Here is a 23,019-nt window from a genome sequence, read left to right on the forward strand (position 1 = left end):
TCGTATATTTATGCTCTAATTCGTTTAACCATTTTTCGTATATTTATGGTCTAATTCGTTTAACGATTTTTTTTAATATTTATGCCGTAATTAGCGTAATCATTTTTGTATATTTATGCTCTAATTCTTTTAAACATTTTTTTATATTTATTCTCTAATTCGTTTAACCATTTTTGTTTTTTTAGTCTTTAATTCGTTTAACCATTTTTGTATATTCAGTCTCTAATTCGTTTAACCATTTTTGTGTCTCTTTATTAAAAGACGTATACGCTATGATAATTAATCATTGATATGCATTTAATAACTGTTTTATAAATTGTGGTTATGGTTTAACATAATTTCGTCTTTTTTAGCAATACATATTTGCCATGCTTGCTTTTTTAGTTAAAATAATAGATAAAACGAGAGCATCGCTACCGCTGCAATATACGTCCACATTCATACTTTGATAGATATCAAGAGATTGAAATATGAAATGGCTGCAACAACTGCAATATGACAAGAAGCAAAGAAGGCTAGGCGTTGAGTTTGTTTTGCCAAATTTACAGACTAAATATTGACAAAAAATGGCTGTCGCAACCCCCATGGGAGTTGGGGCATGCACGAAAATGAATAGTTACTGTCCATACGGTATAAGGAATAAATATGCGATGTTTCAAAATGATCCATTCAGAATTCCGGCCTGCAGACAACAAACACAAAAACTGGCCGTGGCTATGTCCCTGGCTGTTGGACATGGACCAATATGAAGAGACAAAACCCTATTATAAGGATCATTCCGAATCGGAACAAAATTTGTTAATAATTGCAACCTTTAGAGTATTTACAGACAAAATATTAACAAAAACGTGGGTGTGGCACTGCCCAAGATGGTCGGATCATGCACCAAATCAATAGTTGCCGTCCTTGGGCTATGAGGAATACGTATGCCAAGTTTCAAGATAACATACCTATAAGTTCAGGGGATATTCCTGATTTGACAATAAACTTCCCAAATTGATCACTGCCACAGCCATGGAAATATTGTTTTATTTGGATTTTAGAACACACAGTAGGTTATGACTTCCGGTCTATCGAAGGTTTTACGAAATATATGAACTAAAATTTACAAATTAATGATTTTAAACTAAATTAAACTACTGACACCCGATAATTGATTAGAAAATTAGTAAAATGTAATACAGTTTACTGGATAAATGATACACAGTGGTAGAAATGATAAGAGAGAGAGAAATGGGGTTTAAAGTCCACTCGACACAAACTAGGTCATTTCGGGACTAACATATGGTTTAATTTTATTTCAATAATTCGCTTGCGCATAGGGGTCTTTAGCAGTGGGAGGAAACAGGAGGACCCGGAGAAAACCCACGAGGTTGGACAGGCGACCCTACTCCTTGTCACGTATAACCGGGGATTCGAAACCACGCCAGTCGACTCAATGACAGACTTTATGATACAGCGCGCTCACGCTAACTATTCAGCCATCCAACCCCCCTGAAAAGATAAGGGTTTAACGTTCTTCTGTTCAGCACCCACTGATATGAGGGAAACTTTGGCCACACAGCGGCCTACTCTTATTTCAAATTTAAACTGTCTAGGGTTCTTTTACATGCACGCAAATATGTACACTGGGCCTTGGGTTTTCGTATCATCTGAACGACGAGACAATGTACTTGTCAGGCCCTCCCCCATCATTGACAAGGGGGAACCACGCGGAATAATACCGAGGAACTTTCTCGGGCAACACAGGAAGCCAAGCATAGAATTCCTAGTTAGCGAGCCAGTGTCTTACTCACTGAGTCTCTGTGTATCAGAGAGATAGATGATACACAGAAACAGGTGGTATTTAATTTTATTGTGTATGTTCTCAAGTATGGAATATATGCTGATGTCCCAATCACTGAATTAAATTGTTTTGTCTTTAAATAAGAAGTTTAATGGAAAAGTACAAATATAGCTGGATTACAAATATGAAATCTAAATATTTGTTACTAATTGAGATGTGTCGTATCCGTATAAGAGTTCGAATTAAGAAAACACAGGATTAACTGTTCCTCCATCAACCGAAATTATCTCCCCTGTTATGTATGAAGATTCGTCTGAGAAGAAATTTGACCAGTTTTGCCACATCTTCTGTTTCGCCTAATCTTCTCAGCGGAGTGGTTGTTAGGATCTTGGCTTCAAACTGCAGAGAAAAACATATATTATTTAGTTGCCGAGTAGATAAACGTTAACTTGGCCAGCATAAGAAAGAAACAAATATTCTTGCACCTAGAATCCAGGTGAGAAATGAAACGGAATCGGGTTTAATTTATAACTTGGCTACCATAAGAAAGTAAATGTGGTTGTTAGTACAATGTTCGGTGAACAGTAATGTATTTAAAACAGCAACTGATATCTACCTCCGCTAGTTGCTCTTCTGAAAATCCTTTTTTTTTTTAAAGATCGGTGTTGAAATGTAACCAGGACTGAAAATAAAAAGGCGGGAAACGTATTATAATATGATTATCTGCTTACATATTTTACAGTTTTCTTTTTGTCGACACGACAGTCAGGCTGGTCCTAGTTGGCAGGACATCCATATTAGTTTGCAGGACACCCAGACTAGCCCTAGTTGACATGAAACTCAGCAAAACACTCAGACTAGCCCTAGTTGGTACGACATTCAAACTAGCCCTAGATGGCACGAAACTCTGAACAGTCCAACTATAGTTGGCAGGACACCCAGACTAGCCCTAGTTGGCACAACATTCAGACTAGCTCTAGTTGGCACAACACTCGGACTAGCTATAGTTGGCACAACATTCATACAAGCCCTAGTTGGCACATGTTCCTGAAGCAACGACTGCGAATTGTACAAAATCTGATAAAATGTGTGTAGTTAAAGCGAGATCAAGTCTTCTATTGAAGATGTAGTTGGCACAACATTCAGACTAGCTCTAGTCTAGTTCTTGAATAAAATACAACCAGTCAGATCTTCACACAGTGGATAGCAGGGGTCGAACTCCCCAGATGCGTGACCAATTTCCGGGGAGGAAGGTTAGATGATTGATTCTGGTAGGGAGGATTTGTGAAGTTTGCAACCTCTGGAAAGTGTGGGCAACTCTCAGGAGAGGCAAAAATCCAAGATGGCGGCCGAAATAGCATAGATACTTATAGTTGGGTGCAAATGTCATCAAACCGTCCTTGTAATATGTCATTTTTATAGTTTTCAGGGTCGCTGAATCCATTAAGAACACTCCCAAGCCATTTTGATGCACCCATATCCCAATATGGCGGACATCTGGCAGAAATGGTGGAAAAAACGGAAAATAATGTCATATATTCTGGTAAGGCAAATATGGGCTTGTAATATATCGTTTTTGGGGTTTTCATGGATGCTTAGTTCAATGGAATCTCGTGTCAATGGAATCTACATTAGATGTTAAATATGAAACCAAAGTCAGCGCACAGAAGATACAGAGATACGGAAAACATCATTATATACGTAATACGTCATTCATATAGCACCTACTAATATCATAATTTCTAAACATTCATAGGCATATACCTTTCACTACCCGTAGATGTTTGGGTTTATCATATGTCTACCCGTAGACGTGAGCGAGAGAGAAATGGGGTTTAACATCCACTCGACACAAACTAGGTCATTTCGAGACTAACACATGGTTTAATTTAATTTCAATAATTCGCTTGTGCGTAGGGGTCTTTAGCAGTGGGAGGAAACTGAAAGACCCGGAGAAAACCCATGAGGTTGGACAGGCGACCATACTCCTTGCCACGTACAACCGTTGATTCGAAACCACGCGAGTTGACTCAAATACAGACTTTATGGTACAGCGCGCACGTGCTAACCATTCAGCCACCTAACTCCCCTCGTAGACGTGAGATTTTATCATATGTCTACCAGTAGATGTTTATCATACCCGTAGATGTGAGGGGTTATCACATGTCTACCAGTAGACGTGAGAGTTTATCATATGTCTACGCGTAGTTGTGATAGTTTACCACACATGTGAGAGTGTACCATAGGTCTACCTTTAGATATGAGAGCTTACCATTTCGTCTACTCGACCCGTAGATGTGTGAGTTTACCATGTGTTTACCTGTAGATTATATATGTGATTGTTTACTATATGTCCAGGTTAACATACGTCTACCCGTAGATGTGAAAGTTTATCATACCATCGTTTGGTCTTAAATAACAACACATGTAAACCTATCTTGCACCCATACTAGCTAAAAGATTTTGATAGTGTGTCATACTTTTATCTTTCAATAGATAACACAATGATAGTCTCTTTTATGGTCGAATCACGGTGTCAATTGCGTGAAATATCAGTAGATCTACTAAGCTGAACAATGTATTCTCTGACATAACCACTCTGGATCCATCCGGTTTAATTTATCATATGTTCTATTTAAATTTACCTCCATTTCAATTTGTAAGCCATCCTGGAATTAGCTCGACCGTTGACTATTATAAATATTAATCTAAGTGAACGTCTCACAGCCCAAATTAGACAAGACTGGCTGTCTTCTCTTAGCAATTTCAACAAATATCAACATGCATCTTCACATAGAATTGTGGAGGACGAACTTAACCCAGAATATTAAAATGAGAATAAACTGTGCTCACCAATCCATAAATAGAATCAAATGATTTTATTGTTGTATCAACTAAATTCTGTAGATTATCATCTTTACTTACATCACATTGTACTGTTAGAATCTAAAAAATAAGGAATTGTGGAGGACGAACTTAACACAGCAGCTGAATGCGCTAAAATAAACACTGCACTGTTAAACTCTAGCAAAATAAACACTGTACTGTTAGGATCTGGGAAAATATACATTGTACTGTTAGGATCTAAGGAAAATAAACACTGTACTGTTAAACTCTAGTAAAATAAACACTGTACTGTTAAATTCTAGTAAAATAAACACGGTAATGTTAAATTCTAGTAAAATAAACACTGTAATGTTAAAATCTAGTAACATGTACTGTATATTTGGTATTTGATAAAATACATACAAGATAGATTCACAGCAAACTAACAAAATAGCTGCACCATAAACAACATTACTCGACATGTTATACTTTAAAAAATTTTGGAAGTATTAGAAAATAAAGAAAGCTGTTCAAAGTGTAGGCCTATCTGGATAAAAAAAATAATGCCTGTTTAGCGTAAATGGGTACATAAAATAGTATGCGAAGACGTAAAATGACTAAAAGATACCATTCTGCCCGGACCAGTTTATGTTAATACGTCTTACGTAAACAATGGAGGAGCTATCGCAAACTGCACGCAGCGATCCATCTACGTCATACTTCGAGATTATGATCACTGCCCTAGTTGCTCTCCATTTAAAACGCTCACGTGATCATTTTGGGGCGGGACTTATCGACTGGACTACTGCTTTGTGTACACAACAGAGTAAAAATAACCCGATCAAGCACGTGTTTTATGTAAACACATATCATTGTCAAAATGTCAACTTCTGCCACTCCGGTAAAAGCGATATATAATATGTGCTAGTGGGTAATATTGCAATACATGCTTTGCCATTGTAAACTGTCTTTAGAGTTTCAATGTGTTTATCTTTCAAAACAAGGTTAGATAATCCTAAACTTGTCTTCGCAAACAAAACCGCCTCTGTGAAATTATCTTTCATGGGCGCCGCCATATTGAATAATTAGAGGACTATTTTGTGATTGGCTTTGATTAGTTTGACATCTTTCATACACACAGCGGCTAAATAAACATATTTAATTTCATTCAATATGACAATAGAAGAGAAATAAATACTTCTAAAAATTACTAAAAGCATACTCAGTGTTTTTGACTAAAATCGTCGATGTAGGAATTAAAATGTCGGTTAATTAGCTTAGGGCCTGTTCTCAGGCGGAGCTAGCTGTATACAGGCAGCCTAAGTTTGGGATGGAGCTATCGATGCCAATAATCGACGCCGTTTGATGTGACGTCACACGTAGAATGCATGTGAACTTTGTGAACTTTATAAAGGTCAGAAGATGGCTTTCGTATTAAATCTGTGAAACAGATTGGCAATTGACCAGTTCAGCTAACTTCTGGATTGTGTTGGGGATAAACATTAGGACCACCCCACCCCTCGCCTGATGTATAGGAGATTTTGTTAATATAAATATTTCATATAACAACGCATGAATTTTAACTTACGTTATTTGCAGATAGTCCAAGTTTTTCACATTGTGAACGTGTAACCTTTAAACCTGTGATGTTCCTAGCAGCTAGAACAAGCTTGGGTTTATACGGAGCTAGATGAACAGCTATACCCTGTCCTATACCGGAACTCGCCCCTTTAACAAGAGAATAAAAACATCTTATACACATGGTGATATGTTTGTTGAACAGTACTCAAACAAAAAAAAACCCGCATAAGTGATTTAAAAAAAATCAATTTCAATTCAGTTGAAGAGAAAGAGAGGGAGAGGGATAGAGGGGGGGGGGGATAGAGAGGGAGAGAGAGAAGGGGAGGTTAACGTCCACTTGACACAAACTAGGTCACTTCGGGGTTATCACATGGATTATCGTAGGGGTCTCTAGCTGTGGGAGTAAACCGAAGGACCTGGAGAAAACCCACGAGGTTGGACAGGCGACCTACTCCCTCTTTGTCACGTACAAATGGGGAATCGATACCAAACCACTTGACTTAATGGCAGACCTTATGATGCAACGCGTACGCATTAACCAGTCGGCCATCCAACACCCCTGTACAATTTATTAAAACAACTAGGGCATTTCGGGACTAACACATGGTTCAATTATATTTCAATAATTCGCCTGCGCGTAGGCCGGGTTTTAGCAGTGGGAGGAAACCGGAGGACCCGGAGAAAATCTGAGGTTGGACAGGCGACCCTACTCCTTGTCACGTACAACCGGGGATTCGAAACCACGCCAGTTGACTCATTGACAGGCCTTATGATACAGCGCGCACGTGCTAACCATTCGGCCATCCAACCCCTAGTCTTATTGGGTTCATATCTCTGAATGAAATTGGGTTTAATGTCCTACTTTTCTACACCTATACCGACAGTTCAGATCTCTAAATCCGTATGTAATTGTGAAAATATTCGTTTCTATGTCCTCGCCGATTAATTCCTCAAGAAATTAAAACTTGGGTAATATAGGCCTACGTTCAGTATGTATTCATTTGTAGTAAGCCGATTTGGTTATACACTAGTGACCATGCATGCAAGAAGCGAGAGTTAGGTATATAGATTAGACAGGACCTTACCTTACCGTACAATTGACAACCCTTTGAAACAAATTTGGCTAAATGCTATGCTCGATTTGTTAATATTATCTTGCCAATTATCGATTTCGTACCAATATGCCTTCAATCCAGGGCCGGTTGTAGGAATTGCGAAGTTACTGGATATGAATACATTGCAGTATATGAATAACTTTAACTAGGCCTATTTAAGGCCACCTATGCTTTACTTCACAATTAGTAATTGATTCATACTCGAAACTATCCACACCTATCAGGCCTGCTACCGGATTGCCTGGAACATTTTTAAGTTGGTGAGCTGTGGGTCCCCTTTCTTATTTGGAAAAATTGATCAAATGTGCCAAAAATCGGCCCAACTTCAATCATGATATTTTACGATATAGTATGCATTGCAACGTTAGTGGGGGGTCACAGTGGCTAAGTGTGTAAGACGCTTGCTCGCTAGCCTGGAGGTCGGGTGTTCGGTCCCTGCATCGGCCGAGAAAGTTCATCCAGGTTTTCCGGCGTGGTTCCCCCTTGTCTGTGATGCAGGACGGAGGGCCTGACAAGGACAGTTGTCTAGTCGTTCGGATGGGATAAAGGATGATAATGGAAAAAGCACACGACCGTGACACTTTTCTCATGAAAAGTGTTGTTTTACAATTTTTATGTAGCTGAGCAGCACAACCCCCACCCCCGCCCTCTAGATCCGTCCGGAGTACGCGTTGTATTTCCATGCATATTGTATTCATTTATGACACATAAAAGTACATTTATAAAAAAATTACTAACTGTTCTACCCGTCTGAATTCATGGAACGATGACCATGGCATCATGTTAAGGTAGACTTGCAAAATGTTCTTCAACTATTAATTAGATGTGTGTTACATGTAGTTCGTTCATATGTGGTATAGTTTGTAAAATTTAAAACTCTCAAACCAAGGAGTACCTTGTGTTAGAAGGGATGAGTATATAGTGAAATGTGGGGGTATAAAAAGATTTACCTACTTATTGACCTTGAATTAATGTTAGCCTGTACACTCAAGAAATAAACGACAAATAATATCAAATCAATTGAAGGGTGTATGTAAGATGATGAACCTACCGGTTATGATTATAACTTTTCCTTCCAAAGAGGCCATTGTAGCAACTTGTGTAATCTAGACGGCTAATCCCGCATAAATATAATGTATATTATTTTTCCACGTGATTCGTATCTACATCATAAACTGTATTACCAAACCAACCGTATAGTTAAATAGAAATGTATTATTTGGCGAGGCGAGGCCTTTTGCGATCTTTACTCCCAATTTGCGGTGGTAAAAGGTAAATTGGATCCGAGTTCAGTCTTCTAAAAAGGGCTAGAGTTAGAGTTAGTATTCCCAAAAATACCCATGTCGTAGGCTCCCGCACGCCTCTGATGGGAATAATTGAAATGGATTTTTATGGCATGCCAGCTCCAAAATATGAGTTAAAAAATACAACTTCATCCCTCCTGTTGGTTCTATAGGAGTTGGGCGTCTCCAAAGGCTCTGATTGATTGAAGTTCATATGGGCTATATTGGTCCACTTTCAGGTTGCTGTATTCGCCGACTGAAATATCAGGAAAACCCGTTTGCGGCCGTTTAAATTTTGTTACGTACTCATGAATACGAATTGATGAAAAAGAGTTTGTAGCCTAATATTTTCTGGAGAAGAGTTCCCTTGATAAAAGGTTAATTTTCACCCGATAGTTATTCCCATAAAATGTTGCAAACGTGGCTAATCTGCAAAGAATGGAGGAATTTATCGAATTTTTTTCTTGCATATTCCCGTTTTATACATTGTAACTTTACACATGAATTCTTGGTGTAATGAAATATCTAGGTAATTTGTCTTTGGAGTAGAAAGTAGCAATTGATGGTCTGGTCCATGTTATATAAATTCATCAATATTAATTACCGATTGTTAATGGATGGAAAATGTAGATATTGCAGCAATGTTTCTGTAATTGTAATAAAAGAGTACAATCAGACATTGCGCTTAAACTTAGAATCGTAGGAGGTTAGGTGGGTGTTAAGAGAAACGGGGTTTAACATCAGTTTGTCTCAAACTGGGTCATTTCAGGGCAAAAAAATTGTACAACTTTATTTCAATAATTTGTTTTTAATATGTAAAAGATAGGTTGCCAGGCAACAAAACATACGCCCACAGCAGCTAAATCGTCCGTGTGGTCGTATATTTATTCTTTTGTAGGTAATTAGGGTTTGAGGGTTCACGAGGTTCTAAAAACTAAAACAAGGGCTTTAACTCTGGAAGTAATCTACAGAAATTGTTGAAATTCGACAGGCTTTTTCGTTTTACTAATTCAAATAATACATATCAATTTCATACAGATCAGATGATAACTTTTGTCGTTCGAACGTTCAACAAAATAAAACAAGGGCCATAACTCTAGAAGTAATTGCTGACATTCAATAGGATTCATCATTTCACTAATTTAAATGATGCATATGAATTTCATACAGATTGGGTGATAACTTTTGTTCAAGCGTTCACAAGATTCAACAATGTGAAACAAGGGCCATAACTCTAGATGTAATTGGAGGCAGACCACCATTAATTTCCCCATTAACTTCAATGTTAATTCTGACCTCTACCCACCTCCAACTTTTCCCAAAATTTTCGTTGGGCTGAATGCTTTTCACTACAGACAAGGGAACAAATGGTCATGTCTTTGCACTAAAATTTGTATGAGGTTGACCACCAAAATTTTGAGATACACAAACTTGAAGAAGCATACTAAAATCATGTAGTAGTAGTAGTAGTTAGTTGTATTCTACGTCCTCTTCCACCGAGGTGATATCGCAGACAAGTAAAAACATGTAACTAGTTGCCGTACATATTGCCATAGCCAACCTGATAACCCCGTTATCCTTCCGCCTCAAAATCATGAATATTTACCAAAACCTGGCAGAAAATGTTAATTCAAACCCTCTTCGTCCATTCAAGACCAAAAATTCAACAAAAATGGGCATGCAAAAGGGAGAAAAGAGAGAGAGAAAGAGAATTGCTATAAATAGACGAACTACAATTCGAGGACTAAGACTAGTAATTATTTCCCCTTATTTCATGATGGTGTGCGAGTTATAGACAATTTTTCCCTGAATTTTTTTCGCCCCTCTTCCTGCATTTTTTGGTTGGCTTTTTGGTCTCGAAATGGAGAAAAGGGATCAAATTTGCAATGTCATAGCAGTTTTGGGTAACACTGATGATATTACAGCGGAGGGATAGGGGGTGTAAAGTGTCCTTCTGCAGAGCAATAATTGTGTCGGAAGTGAGATTTTCACCCCAGTCAACTTCAAATCCGCGTAGCAAAAAATCTAAATGTCAACCCCCTACAAAATTATGATGAGATTGCCAAATTTCCCCATTGTGCCTATAAAGATTGGAACCAACGGAATGTTGAGCAAAAAGTTACAGCCTGTGATGTTACAGCCATTTAACATTGAAGTCAATGGGCAAATAATTGCTAGTCTGAGTCCTAACGGAAATTTGCTGAAACTCAATAGGCTTGTTCGTTTTCCTAATTTAAACGATACCTATAAATTTCATACAGATCGGATAATAACTTTTGTCGTCAAGCATTCACAAGGTACAACAAAGTGAAACAAGGGCCATAACTCACGGTTTAATTAACGGAAATTGTTGAAATTGAATAGGCATCTTCGTTGCACTAATTTAAATGATGCATATCAATTTCAAACAGATCAGATGATAACTGTTGTCATTAGTGCGTTCACAAGATTCAACAAAGTGAAACAAGGGCCATAACTCTAGATGTAATTAATGGAAATTGCTGAAATTCAATAAGCTTCTTTGTTTTACTAATCTAAATGACAACTTGTCGTTAGAGTGTTCACAAGGTGCAACAAAGTGAAACAAGGGCCATAACTCCAGAAGAAATTAACGTAAGTTATTGAAATTAAATTTGCTTCTTTATCTCACTAATGCAAACAACATATATCAATTTCAAAACAATCAGATGATAAATGTAGTCTGTAGAGTGTTCACAAGAAATTGTGGACGACAGACGGACCGACGGCAATATACGACCACATTTCCATGTGGGCGTATAAAAATGAGGGGTGCTTGTAGTCCTAACTGGGCTGAATGCTTTTCACTACCAACAGTAACAAATGGTCATGTCCTTTCTCAAAAATTAGTACGAGGTTGACCACTGGAATTCTGAAATACCCAAACTAATATCATGTAACTATTCGTGGTACATCACATTTGTTTAACCCTTACTTCTGGAGTGAGAATAAAATACCTCAATAAAGAATAAAAAACAACTTTTAGGGTTTTTTTATTTTTTTTTATTTTGCAGGATTGAAGTTTATTTACCAGGTAGAATAATACCATCATACTGAAAATAAACAAAACATAAATTATATTACAATGTAATTCCATATTTAGGAAACTTATGTGGTTTAAAGATGGGCCACATATTTCTGTGTTTAAAGCGGTGGACACGCTAGCCGAATGATTCGGCCAGATCGTTCGGCGTCGAAATTCGACCCAGTGTGTCCACTGTCATTCAGCCGAATCAAACAGGTTTGATATATTCACCACTCATATAGAAAAGTCACGTGATAGATTGTAGACATAGACGCCGCCATGTTTAATCATGTGACGTGAAAGGTGATGCAATCGACAGGTTGAATCGGGCGAAGCATTCGGCTAGTGTGTCCACCCATTCGGCCGAATAAAATTCGGCGCCGATTGATTCGGCTAATGTGTCCACTGCTTAACAAAACACAGGTAATGATGACAGCTACCGTACTTGAATCAACTTTTGACACCTCAGTTCAAACACAAAATTAAAGATGGCTTTCATCATGTTCAATGCTGAACCAGGCCTCCTACAACATTTCCAGACGTTGATCCAGGGATCAGTTGTATTGAGTAATTGGGTAGAGCAAAAAAAAAACCCATACTTATGGAAAACCTTTATAAGTTATTTAGCAGACATTTCGAAAAGTTATACAACATTTTCCAACCAAGTGAAATAAGCTGATTGTGCATTAATTTCAGGATAAACATAAATCTAGCAGAACCACAAGCTCTAGTGCTCAATGTCCATAACATTGTGGTCACACTGTCAATGAATTTCTATATACATATATTATCAATTGACCAGATACCGTAAATGTTAATTTATACCTTTACTATAATTATCTTATCAATCCGATTGAGACCAACATACTCTTTATTGTTTTTACAGTCATGTGTGCAATATTAGAGAGAATTTCTAATTGTCAAGGGCTATTTTAAGTGGACCTGTGTTTTTTATCCCATCCAAACGACTACACAACTTGTCAGAACCAAAAGCTGTACACACGACAATTGGAAACAAAGAATAATGAACTTTTGTGTAAATCACACAAATGACTGCAGAAATTATTCACTTTCAGTTTTAACACTGTTTCTAATTCTAGAATACGAAAGAATGTTAAAAGTTTTTGCTGGTGGAAATTATCCTTTCATGTTATACATACCTTCTGTTGAAACCATTTCATGGCTTCATCTTTAGTTATTCTGTGTTTGATACCTATTCTATTTTTACATCGTCGTCTCTTGGACACATTGTATCCTGAAAATATACACAAAATATTCTATAATCTTTTTAAAACTAGTGATGCACTGATAATCTTTCAGCTGAAACTAGAAAACATGTTGTAGAAAATACTCAATACTTTTAATGTTTCCATAAAAGGAAAGGAAGCTTCGAGTAGCCTTTGTCCAATTATTTTACACAACATCAACAAAATATGTTTAAACCAATATTTCTATAAATGGGCCAAAGTGGAAAACACTTTTGCCATAACTGCATATTCTTATCCACTGTTGAATGTTATGTTTGGATTTTTAGAATTTTTAAAATGTACATTTGATGAAGCAGTAGAAAATAAATAACTGTTACACATGTACACTCAAGAACATGCAATTGGACAATGGCTAGATGGTCAAGTACAGGCCTTAATCAGCAGCACATCAAAATGCTATACAGTAAACCTTGCATAAGTCGGATTCATATAAGTCGGATCTTCACTCAAATCATATCAAACTGTTCGGTCCATTTGATCTAATTCCTGAATGTTTCCTTCGCCTTAGTCGGATCGGCAGTATGTTCAGAATTTCACTGTCAGTTTCGTCCCGATGGTTTAAAACTTGGTCAGGTATTCCATGCACAGAGCCCAAAAATACTTTCCTCTTATCATTTTGACTCAAATTAGCCTATTTGACGCGACGTAATAATAGAATTTTTCCGGAAAATTCGAAACACGCTGTCTGCTGTACGAGACACTTTCCGGGAAAATTTATGACATTTTTCAAAGATGGCAACAAAAAGTAAGTTATTTTCTCGCACATACGAACAAAAGCTTGAAATTTGCCTTTGAATCAATTATTATCCCGCTCTTGCAGTTTATTTCTAATCGAGCTAAGACTGAATTTCAGTCTTCGGCTAACTCGGATCTTTGCTTAACTCGGATAAAATTGTTCAGTCCACTTAGATCCGACTTATGCGAAGTTTACTGCATTTAGCTCACTAAGGATCATCAATTTTGCTTTACTAAAAGAGAGGTTGCAAGGTACAACACACCCACAGCAGCTACATGTACACTGTTAGAACAGTACATAATGATCCTCTCCTTACAATTGTTTAATAGATAACTAGGGCATTTACAAAACATGATCAAGGGCAACCTCCCATGAAACAATTATCAGAAAGCATTAGAATTTGCTTCCGGTCACTACATCAGCAACACTTTCTGTCAATCAACGTGTCTGGAAATAAGCCAACAGTCAGGCACAAATTTAGGTATTGTCTGGCACTATTTTTCTAGTGTGTCATTTTGTCAGCCAAGTGTTCTTTTCCACAAGGTTAGGCAGGCAAATAGAGATGGTGTTTAACGTCCACTCAACACAAACAAGGTCATTTCGGGACTAACATATGGTTCAATTTTATTCCAATAATTAGCGTGCGCGTTAGGGTCGGTAGAAGTGTGAGGAAACCAGCGGACACAGAGAAAACCCATGAGGTTGCAGGCAACCCTACTTGTCGTGAACAAGCGGGGAATCGAAACTATCCACTTGACTCAATGACAGTCTGATCCAATATACACGCGTTAACCATTCGACCAGCCCCCATTCCTGTTAGGCAACACGTGTTGGATCCAAACGACGACGCTTGAATCGACTAACGATTTAAATTCAAATTGTGGCTTTGATTTTTTTACACACGTGTCTTATAGATTTGTCTTGATCTGTAGTTCTGGTTTATATGTGTAAATTGTGATTTGTAGTCTATGGTGTGGTGACTATATAATAAAGTAAATTAATCTTACCTGCCCGTCCGAGAACAATGTAGAAATGCATACCATAGATACCGATGCTAGGATCATACTTAATTCCTAAATCAATATGTTCCTGAATACCAAAACCAAAGTGTCCGGAGTCAGAGAAATTTCCGCCTTTTAATTCATATTCAATAACCTGAAACAATGAATAATAATTAAAGATATGTTCCTTCAATAATGATTAGGTCATCTATTTGACCTACAAAACATCGAATGACCAGTAAACCAACAATACATTAAAGAAGTTAATTTTCAAAGTGTAAACTATTCAAACTCTAAGCATACTTAATATATTTAACCAGATATGCTTTTTGGCTAGGGCTGCAACGATACGCTTAAATCATGATACATATCACGGTACAGACCTCAGATCGGGGAGAATTGCAGGGCAGTTTAAATTTTATCGCATCTTGCATGCAGGGCTGCCGACAACCAGTATCGCAGCGCAATTTGTGATACATATTTTGTAAGGTTGCTAACCAAAAATTAAAATCTAATGTTTATGATTTGTAGTTATTGCGAATCATTAATATGCCTGTCATTTTGGATACTGACACAAGAATAATCCACATTTTGAGAGAGAGAGAGAGAAATGGGGTTTAACGTCCACTCGACACAAACTAGGTCATTTCGGGACTAACATACAGTTTATTTTTTTATTTCAATAATTCGCTTGCGCGTAGGGGTTTTAGCAGTGGGAGGAAACCGGAGGACCCGGAGAGAAAACCCACGAGGTTGGACAGGCGACCACATTTTGAAGACTAGAAGGCTTACTCAACACTTTCAACGTGTATAAAATGTTGAATAAAATTTTATAAACAAAACTGAATTCTCCGTGTGACATTTTCTTCTCAAACTACCCAGACACAATACTATATAACACAGGGACATAACTCTATGAATAGGGACTATTAAACCAGAAATAGGGAATCAAGTAGTACCACTCACGCTGCGAGATATCAAATAATTATATCATTCATTTTGAAAGAAATAAATCCAGTGTATCCCCCACGTATTGTAAATGAAATATAAAAAAATAAATACATGTTAACGTATTGTAAAATGATAAATCAAAGTAAAAATTCCCGTAAAATATTATTGTTTATATCGCGTGTGTCTAGTTAATCGAGGTGCGTCTGAACAAAAATAGTAATACATGATAAAAAGCAGACGAAATTGTTTTCTAACGAAGATTTCTAACATAACAAAAAGATAGCTTGCCAGGCAACGAAACATACTCCCACAGCAACTAAATCGTCCGGGCAGTCAACAAGGGTTATCGCATATTTTTACTTTTTTCGGTAATGAAACATTTATAATACACTAAAATCTGATTAAGAGCAACAACTCACGAAGTAATTATCAGAAAACTATTAGAATTTGTTTGGTTTTTATAAAGTTCTGCCCCATGCTAACGTTTTGTATGCAAAGCTTTTAATATCATGGATTTAACTGTTCAAGTCATAAAAATTCATTGAAAATCAATATACTTGTTCGTCTCAAGATCTTAAACTCTGTGTATCAATCTGAAGTCAATCGGATTATAACTTTAGCCTTTAGAGCATCACAAGATTTTGCAAAGTGATCAAGGGCCATAACTTTGGCAGTAATTATCAGAAATCGTTGAAAATCAATAGGAATCTTCGTCTCATGACCTCAAACACTGTGTATAAATCGAAACTCAATCGGATATTAACTTTAGCCTCTAGAGCATCCACAAGATTTTTTGAAGTGATCAAGGGCCATAACTCTGGCAGTAATTATCGGAAATCGCTGAAAATCAATAGGCTTCTTTGTCTCATGACCTTAAACACTGTATAAATTGAAAGTCAATCGGATATTAACTTTGGCTTCTGGGCGTCCACAAGACTTTTCAAAGTGATCAAGGGCCATAACTCTGGCAGCAAATATTGGAAATCGCTGAAAATCAATAGGCTTCTTCGTCTCATGACCTTAAACACTGTGTATAAATTTAAAATTAAACGAATATTAACTTTCGCTTCCAGAGCATCCACAAGATTTTTTGAAATGATCAAGGGCCATAACTCTGGCAGTAATTATCAGAAATCGCTGAAAACCAATAGGCTTCATCATCTTATGACCTTAAACACTGTGTATAAATTTAATGTCAATCGGATGTTAACTTTAGCCTCCACAAGATTTTTTGAAGTGATCAAGGGCCATAATTCTGGCAGTAATTATTGGAAATCTTTGAAAATCAATAGGTTTCTTCGTCTCATGACCTTAAACATTGTGTATAAATTTAAAGTCAATCGGATATTAACTTTGGCTTTTAGAGCCTCCACAAGATTTTTTGAAGTGATCAAGGGCCATAACTCTGGCAGTAATTATCGGAAATCGCTGAAAATCAATAGGCTTCTTCGTCTCATGACCGTAAACACTGTGTATAAATTCAAAGTCAATCAGATATTAACTTTGGCCTTTAGAGCGTCAAGATTTTTTGAAGTGATCAAGGGCCATAACTCTGGCAGTAATTATCGGAAATCGTTGAAAATCAATAGGCTTCTTCGTTTCAAGACCTTAAACACTGTGTATAAATTTAAAGTCAATCAGATATTAACTTTAGCCTCTAAGAGCGCTCACAAGCAATTGTGGACGCCGGACGGACGGGGCTTTGGAAGTCACTGTCAAGAATTGGCTTCAGACATAAGACCTAACTAAATGTCTACATCACATTCACAAACTGTCACAAGTACTTGTGGCAGTGCTAAAAAATCTAAGAATAGTCAGAATGGAATCTTATCATATTTGTTATGAATTATAGTAATATCTTGTTATTTAGGTGTTTTACGTTGAAACTGAAAAACTGCTAATCAATTTTTAACTTTGCTAATCAAATTCGGCAAAATTGGACTTTTTGATTAGCAGTGCTGCTAATCAACTGTGAAAAATTACCGACAGCCCTGCTTGCATGCAAATCTGCGTTTGGGTTGGGGAGGGGGTGGGGGTGATGTTATTTCCTTACGGTTAACATTGACGTTTATTTGTGGATGGTGGCGTTTTACATATGTCACTATGTTTGATGTGTGCCCAGTTTTATAGGAGACATTGGCATAAAAATCGCGACACTTAGTTACATCGTAAGTCACTGCTTGTCCATTTTTAAATCCAAAATGTTCCAATATGCAAGATTTATGGTTAAGTGGCGGTGAATATAACTTCGGCGGGACACTTTCAAAGCCATTTTTCCTCATTGTCACTTGAACAAGGGGACATAACTCTGTATGATAGTTAAGTTTGGGAAGAAAGTGGATGGTTAAAAAAAATCTATACCGTGTTTAACAAATCGTGGCAAAACTGAACCGTGGCATGTATACCGCGGTGTGCCGTCTCACGCACTGTGTAACGAACCACAGTACAGATTTATAGTACCGTGAACCAAACCGTGGCATGTATACAGCTGTATACCATCTAACGGTATATCTTTGCAACCCTACTTTTGGCAAATACGGATTTCCAATCTGCACATATTTGTCAATCTATGGTTAGGCCAAAATAACGATACTTGTGTTTATAGTTACTTGGTACAAAAATTGGTATCGTATACCATCTAGAGGTCCCAACAGTCTCTTTGTTATAGATCAGAATAGCAGGATTACTATAAATAAGCTTACTTCTATCAGAGAGGACAATCCAAAGTAACATTTAATACTGACACAAGGTACAATTTCATGGATACACAATAACCAAGTTTAATACTAAGCGACGTTTTGACAAGGATTCTCATCTTTATCAAGCAAATGATACATGTATATATGAACAGTAGACAAATATATACAGAATATACAACAAGAAAAATAATCTCGATACAAGCTTGATAAAGATGAGTATCCCCGTCGAAACATTGCATGGTATTAAACTCAATAATTGTGTATCCATAAAATTGTACCTTGTGTTAATATGTTCAATTACTAAATGCCTATGAAAGAAACATTTAATAACCCCTTCTGAACAATTTTGTGACCTGTGGGGTCTTAACTTTTCAGAGTTACTTAAAAAGACTATCCGCTTTAAAGTTATTCCATTTCTTAAAATCGTTACCTTTAATCCTCGTTCTAAGATTTCTTCAGCTTTAGGGCCTCGTACTGTGGCATGAACAGCAATTTTTTCATTACGTCGGATTCCAAAAGCACGGATTGTGTATCGAGCTAAAATATAAAATTTACAAATTTAACTATTTACGAACCAAATATATTGTAATAGACAAGAAAACCTATATGTAACACTTGTTCACAAAAACTAGAAGAATCCTCTCAAATTGATCCTCAGTCATAGCCAGGTATCACACTAATCCAAAAAGTCAGATGTTACTATATTTTGATATTCTGACAACATAACATCCAACATCTGAAAAGTCAAAAGGTCCAATATGCAGTCAATCTATTGCACGCAAAATCTTTTTTTACCGTCCATTTTACAAGATTTTTAAAATTCATCTCTAACAATAAACTGCAAATTTATTAAACTAAAGCAAATTCAATTTTCCGAACAGGATACCACACAAAACGAAATTATCTATTTCTCATTTATTTTCAACTTTAATTCATTTACTTTGCTATTGTAGCTATCTAAACATTAATATTTGGTTTTACGTCCCGAACGGACAGTGTTGAAAAAAAATGCAACATATCAAATTATATTTTAAATAGAGTAAAAAAGTGGAGATGTTATATAGGTCAACCTATCCCAACATTGTTGTCAAGTTTTAATCTAGGAGGTCTCACGTGAATGTGACTTTGGACAAAAATGTTTTACTGGACAGCCGTAGCTTGTCAGTGAGTCATATTGATATTCAATGATGGTTCATGGAATTTAAGTTAGGACATGGATGGGAATTTACCAATGGACACCTTTAAGCTGCAAGTATTTGGTGAACCAAAAATTCAGTAGGAACTTTTGCACAAGTAACCCTGCTTGAGGTGCCTATAGGTTATGTGTTAACAAAACCTATAGGCACCCTGGAGTAGTATCACACCAGGTAAAGTTTAGTGGAGTCCGGTTTCTAACATCCCAAAACACAGGATCCCATATTTGTCAATCCTTAAATTATTCCTGGAGGAAAATTCAATATATTAATGGACTATTCTACATAAGATAACAAACTCTGTATAAATTTTCTGTTTTTTTTTAATCTGGAAATGAAATGGGGTTTAACGTCCTACTGTTCTGCTCCTATACTGGGCTAATGAAGACGGGCATACGCCACACAGTGTGCTATGAGGGAAATTTTGCCCGGGCAGCGGCACTATCGCCTACTCTTATATTGAATTCCAACTGCCAAGGGATCTTTTACGTGCATTCCAATGTATACACAGGACCTCGGTTTTTCGTCTCATCAGAAGGACTAGACAGCTGTTCTTGTCAGGCCCTCCCCGTCCTGCATCACTGACAAGGGGGAAACACGCCCAGAAAATCTGGATGAATTTTTAATCTGGAGAATGATTTTAACCACTGTAATTGCCTAAACCCATTATTGCCTAAGGAAAAGCATCTTATTGTTGGCTAAATGACACATCAAATTTAGCCTACATGTAACTAACCTATTAGTTGTTCTTGTCAGGCCCTCCCCGTCCTGCATCACTGACAAGGGGGAAACACGCCCAGAAAATCTGGATGAATTTTTAATCTGGAGAATGATTTTAACCACTGTAATTGCCTAAACCCATTATTGCCTAAGGAAAAGCATCTTATTGTTGGCTAAATGACACATCAAATTTAGCCTACATGTAACTAACCTATTTTAGACCCCCAGACCAAAATGAGTGTTTAAAACTTTTACCTTTAGCAAAGACGGGGGTTTGTCCTGTAAGGGCTTCAAGCACTTTACCAGCTCGGGTCAGCCTATCTCCAGATTCACCAACACAAATATTCAGACATAATTTGGCAATTTTCAGTTCTCGCATAGGATTATTCTTTTTATCCTTTTTCTCAACTTTAGCTTTTCCTTCTTTTTTGGGAGTTTTGCCTGCAGCAGGGGTCTTGGTCTTTGGTTTAGGCTGAAATATACAATGGATTAAAATTTAGCTAATTAAAGTATTAATTAAAGGAAATAATAAATATACAACGGGCCTCTGAAACCAGTGTTATGGAAATCAAGTTAAAAAGCAGGAGTTCTGTATATATTTGGATGATCTGGGTTTTTTTTATGCAGATTTATAAGTGGGGTGAAATGAAATGGTGTTTAACGTCCTATTGGATCTGTTAAAATTGACTGATTTGGTTTATGTTCTTTGCATATCACAAACACTTTTCATTAAATTTGTTCAATAATCGTTGCGAAAATAACTGTCAATTGGTAACATATTTTTGGAAATTTGTATTTTATCATTCATCAATAGGCCGATAATTGCATTGTCCGGTAAGTTTAATCTGGAGGACATGATCACTGGTTTTTTTTACATTCACCATTCAACATTTAGGTTTTGGATTGAAGGAAGATCAGATTTGACTGCAAGATTAATTTTAATCAACCAGATTTAAAAAAGTTTAGTGACTATCTTGTTTATGTTTCTTACTCAGTTTTGGAGAAAACTGTAATAATAGATTTATATAGAGTGAAGCTCTAAAGCATCGTGCGACACAAAGTTTTGGAGCAAAGCTCTTTTCTGGTAACACAGGAGGAGTGCAAGTAAAACTCAAACTGTAATAGAATGTTACTTTGTTATGTTAGCCTAAAAAAATTCAGACCAGAACCAGATACACTGTTCAAAACAGGCAATGTGCATGTCAACATAGAGTTATCCCGCCGAGCTATCAAACATCGCTCTTAAAGGAAGATTACATAGCTAATTTATCATTGACGACGTCAGTGAAATTATTCTCAGTTCTCACACTTTTTGATTTTAAACAAAATTAATCAAATGAAATACTCAAGATCTACAATTTAAATAAAAACAATTTGGAATTTCACATGAATGAAGGGATATATTTAACATTTTTTGCATCACTTGATCAGCTTAATTAAATTAGCTAAGTCTCTAACTCAATATCATCCAAAATATTCAACATTAAAAACACGAATTATTTGTCAAATTAAATCAACATTCATGTTGTGATCTTACCGGAAAAAGATGGGCTTTTGATATCCACTATTTAAGACAAAACAAACATTTTACCATTGGTACACGAATCGTGTACCATTATGCGCTTCAGCCCCAGTTGTATCAAGAGACTCGAGGGACGAGGCTAGACACATTGAGCCAAATCAAACGGCGGATGTAGACTGGAATAACCAGACGCTAGAAATTTGCACTCGCTTGAGACTGCTGGCTTATTTCGCCGAACATAACTGATTTGAAATTGGAGTAAAAACGGAAACCATTGAATGTAAATCAGTTTATATACATTCATATTACAGAATTATATGCGTTGCAACCCACTTTTGTCAATTTCTAGGTCCCAAATGTTGGCGATTTAGCTCCTTTAAGGTTTCATATTTGAATGACAACAATCAGCTTCGCTTTACCCAGGCAGTACTTGTATTATGGCACAGACAGTAACCAGTTTGACACGTAACTATTTTACAAATTAGTAATACATTCAAACTAGCTGTATTTGTAAAGCAAGGCCTAGCTCAGTAGCTGTAAAGTAAAAGTTAGTTTGATATTAAAAATGAAGGTGAAACCTGGAAGTCAGGTCATAGTATACACAAGTCAAATAATGTCTATTTTATGTGTAAAAAGAAATCCAAATAGAATGGACACAAAAACTGGGCACAAATCACGGTAGACTAGGCAAACTTTTCATAGGGGCCTACTTGAAACTTCGTGGATACACGTTTACGGTTTAGTTACGAATTTGTCGAAAAGAAATTTTGATTTTACAACGCAAAGTGGACTGAAAGCTTATAAGCTTATTTATTATCAATGCACAAAGATTATGATGCCCTGGTGAGTAGTTTAAAGGCACGATATTTATTGCTTTTCATAATCCATTTGGCGAGACAAGTGTCCAAATTTGAGATCAGTTGACGTCAGTGCTACTGGAGAAATAATGTTTATTTTGGACAACACACAAATTCTTGCTAAATTAGGGCCATTATCTTTAATTCGACGATAAAAAGCTTGTCTTTAAAATAAAGGGAAATTATTTCTGCAACCAAATAAATCATTCGAAATCATAAATAGTTGTTATTTAGTAAGATGAATGTGGATTATATGTGATAAATTTCAGCATGGGACATACCCCCATTATGGCGAATTTTAAAAGGAAGTATGTTGGGGAATTCTGGGTAGTAGTACCGGAGAAACCTATCGACTTTTGAAAACAAAAATTAAATCAACTAGAACTAGAGGTGTTTTGAATTAAATATAACAACATCTTACATCATATTATCGTGAAA

The 23,019-nt window shown here is 36.7% G+C and overlaps 1 protein-coding gene across 2 annotated transcripts; it reads right to left on the reverse strand.

The window, feature by feature from the left end:
* Positions 1 to 170: 170 nt before the first annotated feature.
* Positions 171 to 22,942, reverse strand: LOC126830076 (60S ribosomal protein L11). Of its 2 annotated transcripts, XM_056098285.1 has the most exons (7): positions 22,863 to 22,942; positions 20,458 to 20,674; positions 18,720 to 18,826; positions 14,646 to 14,793; positions 12,795 to 12,889; positions 11,608 to 11,662; positions 171 to 185 (listed from the first exon to the last, which is right to left on the reverse strand). In XM_056098285.1, exons 1-6 carry the CDS (start codon positions 22,866 to 22,868, stop codon positions 11,633 to 11,635), a joined length of 603 nt encoding a protein of 200 aa, XP_055954260.1. In that variant the 5' UTR covers positions 22,869 to 22,942; the 3' UTR covers positions 171 to 185; positions 11,608 to 11,632. The 2 variants fall into 2 exon arrangements, with proteins under 2 accessions (XP_055954260.1, XP_050416251.1); XM_050560294.2 differs by lacking the exon at positions 171 to 185 and having other exon boundaries at positions 11,590 to 11,662.
* Positions 22,943 to 23,019: the final 77 nt, after the last annotated feature.

Source organism: Patella vulgata, chromosome 1 (assembly GCF_932274485.2).
Source record: "Patella vulgata chromosome 1, xgPatVulg1.2, whole genome shotgun sequence".
Taxonomy (NCBI): Eukaryota; Metazoa; Mollusca; class Gastropoda; family Patellidae; genus Patella; species Patella vulgata.